The sequence below is a fragment of the Cyprinus carpio genome, chromosome A14, assembly GCF_018340385.1.
Source record: "Cyprinus carpio isolate SPL01 chromosome A14, ASM1834038v1, whole genome shotgun sequence".
NCBI lineage: Eukaryota > Metazoa > Chordata > Actinopteri > Cypriniformes > Cyprinidae > Cyprinus > Cyprinus carpio.
The window spans coordinates 10,124,696-10,133,866 of NC_056585.1; the positions used below are offsets into that span (position 1 = coordinate 10,124,696).

The 9,171-nt window shown below is 39.4% G+C and overlaps 3 protein-coding genes across 3 annotated transcripts; all 3 read left to right on the forward strand.

The window, feature by feature from the left end:
• The first annotated feature begins 333 nt into the window (after positions 1-333).
• On the forward strand, positions 334-2,887 carry LOC109108541 (protocadherin beta-16-like). Its single transcript, XM_042770605.1, is given in 3 exon segments — positions 334-1,647; positions 1,650-2,639; positions 2,642-2,887. Coding segments are annotated over 3 exon segments (2,241 nt in total). The 5' UTR covers positions 334-488; the 3' UTR covers positions 2,734-2,887.
• A 1,093-nt stretch (positions 2,888-3,980) lies between these two features.
• On the forward strand, positions 3,981-6,733 carry LOC122147562 (protocadherin beta-16-like). Its single transcript, XM_042770594.1, has one exon. The coding sequence runs from the start codon at positions 4,175-4,177 to the stop codon at positions 6,605-6,607; it is 2,433 nt and encodes an 810-aa protein (XP_042626528.1). The 5' UTR covers positions 3,981-4,174; the 3' UTR covers positions 6,608-6,733.
• Positions 6,734-7,321: 588 nt separating this feature from the next.
• LOC109086832 (protocadherin gamma-B1-like) lies at positions 7,322-9,169 on the forward strand (the record flags this gene model as incomplete). Its single annotated transcript, XM_042770529.1, has 1 exon — positions 7,322-9,169. A coding segment is annotated over exon 1 (1,386 nt), but the record flags the coding sequence as incomplete, so codon positions are not given.
• Between the last annotated feature and the right edge of the window lie 2 nt (positions 9,170-9,171).

Genomic DNA, 9,171 nt, shown 5'->3' on the forward strand with positions numbered 1-9,171 from the left:
TCGTTAAAACTTTATTTACACAAGTTCATAAAAACAATTTCATTTCATAGATATTTGTGATGAGATTATATATATACTGCAGGACTTTTATTAATTGATTTATATTTTTTATTATTTATTTATTTTTATTTATTTATTTATTTTCTCGGACACGTCCGACGCTGAGATACAGTTTTATTAATTTTACATTTTCTGTAGTTCATCAGACTGGACTCTTAGTGCCGCTGTTGGTCAATATGTGAGTTTAAAGAGCAGATCTGCTGCAGTTCCACCCCCATCATGAAGCTGAGACGACAGTCTGAAGAGGAGAGAGCAGCCCGATATAACAGAAAGAATATAAATTACGAAGATACTGTATTTATAATCCTTTTTTCTGATATTGCAGACTTGTTATTTCGTCACTTTGGATATATACATAATTTCATCTGTTTTCTAAGACTGATTTATTTGCTTTCTACCTTAATCTTCCTTCCACGGACCTCTGCAAAATGTCGGACAGAACAATGGCGCGGCAAGTACAGCTGTTTATTTGGTTTCTCTCTCTCAGTTCGGCTCTCGGGCAGGTCAGCTACTCCATTCCTGAGGAAATGCCAAAAGGATCTTTAGTCGGAAACATAGCGCAGGATTTGGGTTTAGATTTAAAGAGACTGAAATCGGGTAAAGCGCGTATTTATACAGGAGACAGCGCTGAATACATCGAACTGAATAAAGAGAGAGGAGTCCTCCTTATCAAAGAGAGAATAGACCGAGAGGCGCTGTGCGGACAGACAACGCCTTGCGCGCTACATTTCCAGATTATTTTAGACAATCCAATAGAGTTTTACTCCATTACTGTCGAAGTTACAGATGTAAATGACCATTCGCCATCTTTTAAACGAACTGAGATGAGATTCAGAATTAGTGAGTCAGCTGCAACTGGGGCAGTTTTTGTTTTAGAGAGAGCGATGGATTTAGACGTCGGAATAAACGGCCTTCAGAATTATATATTAAAGCCCACTGATAATTTTTCATTAAAATTACAGATTCAAACTGACGGTAGTAAGCTAGTAAAAATGGTTCTTCAAAAACCTCTCGATCGTGAAAAGCAAGAGCATTTGTCTCTGGTTCTGACAGCGATAGATGGAGGTGATCCACAGTTGTCTGGTACTGCGCAGATACATATTACTGTTTTAGATGCCAACGACAACGCGCCTGTTTTTACCCAGGAAATATATAAAGCGAGTGTCACTGAGAATGCTCAAAAAGGCACAGTTGTGACGACGGTGAGCGCTTCTGATTTGGATGAGGGTTCTTACGGCAAAATTACATATGCTATTACAAATAACCTAGACAATGTTCCGGAGTTGTTTGAAATTAACGAAACAAACGGTGAGGTGAGAGTAGCAGGGAATATAGATTACGAGAAAGCTGGGCACTATCAAATTCATGTTCAGGCGAGCGACGATGGGGGTCTGACTGATTCTTGTAAAATCGATGTGGATGTGATTGATATAAATGACAATAAACCACAGATCAACATTATGTCTAAATTAACCACAATATCAGAAAACTCTACTTCTGGAACTGTTGTAACTGTGATAAACGCACAAGACCCAGATGCAGGAGAAAATGGTAAAATTGATTGTTCAGTTATTGAGAACATTCCTTTCACCTTAAGTCGACAAATGCCAATTTCTTCAGTTTAGTCACAGATAGTGATTTAGACCGTGAGCGCGAGTCTGAGTATAACATCAGTGTGACGTGCGCTGATGAGGGCGTGCCCTCTCTCTCCAGCAGCGTTACTCTCTCCTTAAAGATATCAGATGTGAATGATAACGCGCCTGTCTTTGACAAGAGCTCATATGAGGCCTCTGTTCAAGAAAACAACACACCGGGTCTTTCCATATTCACAGTCAGAGCCAGAGACAGAGATTTTAACCAGAATGCCCGTGTGTCTTACATGCTGGAGGTCTCGTCGGTAAACGGAGTGCCGGTCTCCTCTTTAGTCTCCGTTAGTGCTGATAGTGGAGTCATACATGCAGTGCGATCTTTCGATTACGAGCAGATCAAAGATTTCCAGTTCCGCATAAAAGCGCAGGACGGAGGCTCCCCTCCTCTCAGCAGCAACGTGAGCGTGAAAATAACAATTCAGGACCAGAATGACAACGCGCCTCAGGTTCTGTATCCGGTCCAGTCAGGTGCTTCTGTGGTCGCTGAAATAGTGCCTCGTTCGGCAGATGTGGGTTATCTGGTGACTAAAGTGGTGGCTGTTGATGTGGACTCTGGACAGAATGCCTGGCTCTCATATAAACTGCAGAAAGCCACAGACAGGGCGCTGTTTGAAGTGGGCTTCCAAAATGGAGAAATAAGAACTGTACGCCAAGTGACAGATAAAGATGCTGTGAAACAAAGACTCACTGTTGTAGTAGAGGACAACGGGCAGCCCTCTCGATCAGCTACAGTCAATGTTAACGTAGCTGTGGCGGACAGTTTTCCTGAAGTGCTCTCGGAGTTCACTGATTTTCCACACGACAAGGACTACAACGACAATCTGACTTTCTATCTGGTCTTGGCCTTGGCTGTAGTTTCGTTTCTCTTTATCGTGTCTATCATTGCCATACTGTCAGTCAAATGCTACAGATGGAGACGCGAGCAGATGTTTTACAAATCTGGAGCAAATCTTCCAGTTATTCCGTATTATCCGCCTCTTTACGCAGACGTAGGGGGCACAGGAACTTTACAGCACGTGTATAATTATGAGGTTTGCAGAACCACTGACTCCAGAAAGAGTGATCTGAAATACGTCAGACCTTGCAGTGAGAGCATCATTAGTCTGGACAGCAGTGGAACACAGACACTAACACATGCGCAAAGGGAAATACTGAACTTTGACGATTGTGACGATCAGGTGAGAAATATTTTTACAACTAATTTATATTGAAATTTTAAAACGTTGTTTCTCGTATTAAATAATTTTTGCTTTAGCTGTTGACAGTATCGCTGGTTAGTTTTCTGAAATAAACCCTTTCTGTGATTTTAAGGAGTTGACAATTAAATAATGGTGTATTTTGAGCTTATATTAAAGTTTTGCCAGTTTTTATAGTTGTATATTTTCAGCCTTTCTATTACTCAAATTATTATTCTCTATTTTTATTTGTATCTCTTTTTGTACAGCCAAGAAAAAATAAGAAAAAAATTCATGCGTTAAGTAGAAGTTTTTTTTATTTATTTATTTTTTAAATATATATTCGTTTTATTATTATTATTATTATTATTATTATTATTATTATTATTATTATTATTATTATTTTATTAATTTTAAGTCCGAGGTAATGTGGCACACTGTCACTGATGTATAGGCTAGCGATTTAACATGCGGTGGCATTTAAAATTTTTGACCTCAACTTTTTTTCTGCACGTCATTAAATGAGAAACTACAGCTTCCCTGACCATGGTCCTGAAATGCAGCGAGGCGGTCATTTTCCTCATGTATTCTGTTGCATCTTTTTACAGCAGACCGTGTTTTTTTTTTTTTCTTTTTTTCTTTTTTTTCTGAAGGTTCTCTATCTATCCTTCTGTTTATAGTTAAACGATACAAACTTTCATTCGTTTTCAGATACTTGGTATGTCTTTAAATGTATTTTAGATATTTCTGTCTGATCTATAGACACGCGGATAGGGCTTGATCAAAACTCTGAAGGGACAAGAAATGTATTTCATTTTTTTCTTTAAATCTTATTTACACAAACTCATAAAATAATTTTATCTCTTAGATCTTTGTATTATAATGGACATTTGGTAGTTTTATACTTAAGTACTTTGTTCAGTAAATTGCTTTTCTTAGACGTGTCTGACACAGATAAAGGTTGATTCATTTAAATTTTCTGTAGTTCATCAGACTGGACTCTTAGTGCCGCTGTTGGTCAATATGTCAGTTTAGAGAGCAGATCTGCTGCAGTTCCACCCCCATCATCTCCATAAGAAGCTAAAAACACAGACAGAGAGAGAGAGAGAAGCTGAGAACACAGTCTGAGGAGGAGTGAGAAGACAAATCACGGAGATACTGTATTTAATATCCTTTTCTTTGACTTACAGACTTTTTTGTTAGTTCTCTTCACTTTGGATTTATACACGATTTCCTCCAGATTTTTGGATTGATACATTTCCCTTTTGCCCTTCCGTGTTCTTCTGCAAAATGTCGGACAGAACAATGGCGCGGCAAGTACTGCTGTTTATTTGGTTTCTCTCTCTTAGTTCGGCTCTCGGGCAGGTCAGTTACTCAATTCCAGAAGAAATGGCGAAAGGCTCTTTAGTCGGAAACATAGCACAGGATTTAGGTTTAGATTTAAAGAGACTGAAATCTGGTAAAGCGCGTATTTATACAGGAGATAGCGCTGAATACATCGAGCTGAATAAAGAAAGAGGAGTCCTCCTTATCAAAGAGAGAATAGACCGAGAGGCGCTGTGCGGACAGACAACGCCTTGCGCGCTACATTTTCAGATTATTCTTGAAAACCCAATGGAGTTTTTTAGCGTTACAATTGAAATAACAGATATCAATGACAACACTCCCAGTTTTAAAAAGAGTACGATTGTTTTTAGAATCAGTGAAGCAGCTGTTTTAGGGTCTAAATTTATGTTAGAGCCTGCTATAGATCTCGATGTGGGAATCAACGACCTACAAAGTTATACGCTAAAACCTACTGAAAATTTTAATCTTAAATTTAAAAATCAACCAGGAGACGGGAAAAATGTCGAAATGGTTCTAAAAAAGCCTTTAGACCGTGAAAAACAGCATGATATAAAATTGGTACTCACAGCCATTGATGGAGGAGATCCTCAGTTGTCTGGCAGTATAGAGATTCACATTACAGTTTTAGACGCAAACGACAATGCTCCTGTTTTCTTACAGTCAGTTTATAAAGCGACAGTCACAGAGAATGCGCCAAAAGACACTGTACTGTCAACAGTGAGCGCAATTGACCCCGACGAAGGTATAAATAGTAAAATAGAGTATTCTATTGCAAACATGCACGATGATGATAAACAGTTATTTGACATAAATAAAGATAATGGGCAAATTACAGTGGTCGGAATAATAGACTTTGAAAAAGCTCGCAATTACGAGATAAGTGTTCAAGCGAGTGATCACGGAGGTTTTACTGATTCTTGTAAAATCATAATTGATGTAATTGATATCAATGATAATAAGCCAGTGATCAATATTATGTCCAAAACAAACGTGATAGCTGAAAATTCTGCATCTGAGACTGTGGTCACAATGATAAATGTTCAGGATCTTGATTCAGGAGAAAATGGAAAAGTTCAGTGTTCAGTTAATGAGAACATTCCTTTTACTTTGAGGTCGACAAATGCCAATTTCTTCAGTTTAATCACAGATGGTGATTTAGACCGAGAGCTCGAGTCTGAGTATAACATCAGTTTGACGTGCGCTGATGAGGGCGTGCCCTCTCTATCCAGCAGCGTCATACTCTCCTTACAGATATCAGATGTGAATGATAACGCGCCTGTCTTTGACACAAGCTCATATGAGGCCTCTGTTCAAGAAAATAACACACCGGGTCTTTCCATATTCACAGTCAGAGCCAGAGACGCAGATTTTAACCAGAATGCCCGTGTGTCTTATATACTGGAGGACTCGTCAGTAAACGGAGTGCCGGTCTCCTCTTTAGTGTCCGTCAGTGCTGATAGTGGAGTCATACATGCAGTGCGATCTTTCGATTACGAGCAGATAAAAGATTTCCAGTTCCGCGTAAAAGCGCAGGACGGAGGAAATCCTCCTCTCAGCAGCAACGTGAGCGTGAAAATAACGATTCAGGACCAGAATGACAATGCGCCTCAGGTTCTGTATCCGGTCCAGTCAGGCGCTTCTGTGGTGGCTGAAATAGTGCCTCGTTCCGCAGATGTGGGTTATCTGGTGACTAAAGTGGTGGCTGTTGATGTGGACTCTGGACAGAATGCCTGGCTATCATATAAACTGCAGAAAGCCACAGACAGGGCGCTGTTTGAAGTGGGCTTACAGAATGGAGAAATAAGAACTGTACGCCAAGTGACAGATAAAGATGCTGTGAAACAAAGACTCACTGTTGTAGTGGAGGACAACGGGCATCCCTCTCGATCAGCTACAGTCAATGTTAACGTGGCGGTGGCGGACAGCTTCCCTGAAGTGCTCTCGGAGTTCACTGACTTCACGCACGACAAGGAATACAACGACAACATGACTTTCTATCTGGTCTTGGCCTTGGCTGTAGTTTCGTTTCTCTTTATCGTGTCTATCATTGCCATACTGTCAGTCAAATGCTACAGATGGAGACGCGAGCGGATGTTTTATAAAGCTGGAGCGAATCTTCCAGTTATTCCGTATTATCCGCCTCTTTACGCAGACGTAGGGGGCACAGGAACTTTACAGCACGTGTACAATTATGAGGTTTGCAGAACCACTGACTCCAGAAAGAGTGATTTGAAATACGTCAGACCTTGCAGTGAGAGCATCATTAGTCTGGACAGCAGTGGAACACAGACACTGGCGCATGCGCAAAGAGAGAGACTGAACTTTGATGATTGTGACGATCAGGTGAGAAATATTTTTACAACTAATTTATATTGATATTTAAAAACGTTGTTTCTCATAATTAATCATTTTTGCTTTAGCTGTTGACAGTATCGCTGATTAGTTTTCTGAAATAAACCCTTTCTGTAATTTTAAGAAGTTAAAAAAAAAAAAAAAGGTGTATTTTTGCGTTTTTTTTTAGTTGCACATTTTCGGCGTTTGCATTGCTCAAATTATTATTCTCCATTTTTATTCGTGTTTCTTTTTGTACAACTAAGAAAAAAATAAGAAAAAATTTATGCATGAAATGTATTTTATTTATTTTCAAATATATAGTAGGTTCTTTTTAAGGGTTTTTTTTTTTTTAGACTAGCGATTTAACATGTGGTGGCATTTTCAGTTTTTATTCGACCTTAACTTTTTTTCTGCACGACTGTTATACTTGTCTTTGTCATTAAGTGATAAACTTAAGCTTCCCTGGCCATGCTCCTGAAATGCAGCGAACCGGTCATTTTCCTCATGTATTCAGATGCATCTTTTCACAGCAGACCGGTTTTTTTTTTTCTTTTCTTTTTTCTGCAGTTTGTCTATCTATTCTTCCGTTTGCAGTTAAACGATGCAAACTTTCATTTATTTTCAGATACTTGGTATGTGTTTAATTGTATTTTAGATATTTCTCCATGTCTCTCTCATCAATGGACACGCGGATAGGGCTTGATCAAAACAATGAGGGAAGGAGAAATTAATTTGTTTCACTTTTTTTTTTAAACATTATTTACACAAACTCACACAATCATTTTATCTCTCAGATGTTTGAATTATAATGGCAATTTACTAGTTTTATACATAAGTACTTTGTTCAGTAAATCGCTTTTCTTAGACGTGTCTGTCACAGATAAAGGTTGATTCATTTTTAATTTTCTGTAGTTCATTAGACTGGACTCTTAGTGCCGCTGTTGGTCAATATGTCAGTTTAGAGAGCAGATCTGCTGCAGTTCCACCCCCATCATCTCCATATTATTAGAGAGAGAGAGAGAGACAGAAGCTGAAAACACAGTCTGGGAAGAAGAGAGGAGACAAATCACGGAGATACTGTATTAATATTCCTTATTTCTGGAATTAAGGACACTTTTGTTAGTTCTCTTCACTTTGGATATTACATCATTTGCTCCAGCTTCTAGGACTGAATTATTTGTTTTCTGTCTGAATCTTCATTCCGTGCTCTTCTGCAAAATGTCGGACAGAACAATGGCGCGGCAAGTACTGCTGTTTATTTGGTTTCTCTCTCTCAGCTCGGTTCTCGGGCAGGTCAGCTACTCCATTCCTGAGGAAATGGCGAAAGGCTCTTTAGTCGGGAACATAGCGCAGGATTTAGGTTTAGATTTAAAGAGACTGAAATCTGGTAAAGCGCGTATTTATACAGGAGACAGCGTTGAATACATCGAGCTGAATAAAGAAAGAGGAGTCCTCCTTATCAAAGAGAGAATAGACCGAGAGGCGCTGTGCGGACAGACAACGCCTTGCGCGCTGCATTTACAGATTACCTTGGAAAATCCAATGGAGTTTTATAGCGTAACAGTTGAGGTTTTAGACGTAAATGACAACGCTCCCGTTTTTGCAGTTAAAGAAATTAAATTTGATATAATTGAATCATCTCTGACAGGCGCTAAATTTGTTTTAGAAAGAGCAGTGGATGATGACGTTGGCCTTAACGGCGTACAGAGTTATTCTTTACAACCCGTCGACCATTTTGTTTTAAAGACACAAGATATGCCAGATGGTACTAAAAATGTTGAAATGATTTTACAAAAACCTTTAGATCGAGAAAAACAAGAGCACTTTTCACTTTTACTTACTGCTGTGGACGGAGGAGACCCACAGATGTCTGGAACAATTCCGATCACAATCACAGTCGAGGACGCAAATGATAATGCACCAGTTTGCTTTCTGCCTGTTTATAAAACCAGCGTTGCAGAAAACTCTCCAAAGGGTACTATCTTAACTACAGTTCAAGCATCAGATGCTGACCAGGGACAGAATGGCAGAGTAGAATATTATATTTATAAGTCCCAAGGTAGCACCAGTGACCTTTTTGAAATAGACAAAAATGAGGGAGTGTTAAGGTTATCTGGCGAGACTGACTATGAAAGAGTTAAACATTTTCAAATTGATGTTCAGGCAAGAGACCCCGGGCGTCACTCTGACACATGCAAAGTCATTGTTGATATAATTGATGTAAATGACAACAAACCGGTGATTAATATAATGTCAAAACCAAGTGCTCTTTCCGAAGACTTAAAATCAGGCACCGTTGTGACTATGCTGAATGTCCAAGACTCAGATTCTGGCGAGAATGGAAAGGTTCAGTGCTCCATTAATGATAATATCCCTTTTACGTTAACTTCGACCACTTCGAATTTCTTCAGTTTAGTCACAGATGGTGATTTAGACCGAGAGCGCGAATCTGGGTATAACATCAGTGTGACGTGCGCGGATGAGGGCGTGCCCTCTCTCTCAAGCAGCGTCATTCTCTCCTTACATATATCAGATGTGAATGATAACGCGCCTGTCTTTGAAAAGAGCTCATATGAGGCCTCTGTTCAAGAAAACAACACACCGGG

Coding starts and splice junctions, on each gene's coding strand:
- LOC122147562 (XM_042770594.1), top strand. CDS start 4,175: ATGTCGGACAGAACAATGGCGCGGCAAGTACTGCTGTTTATTTGGTTT.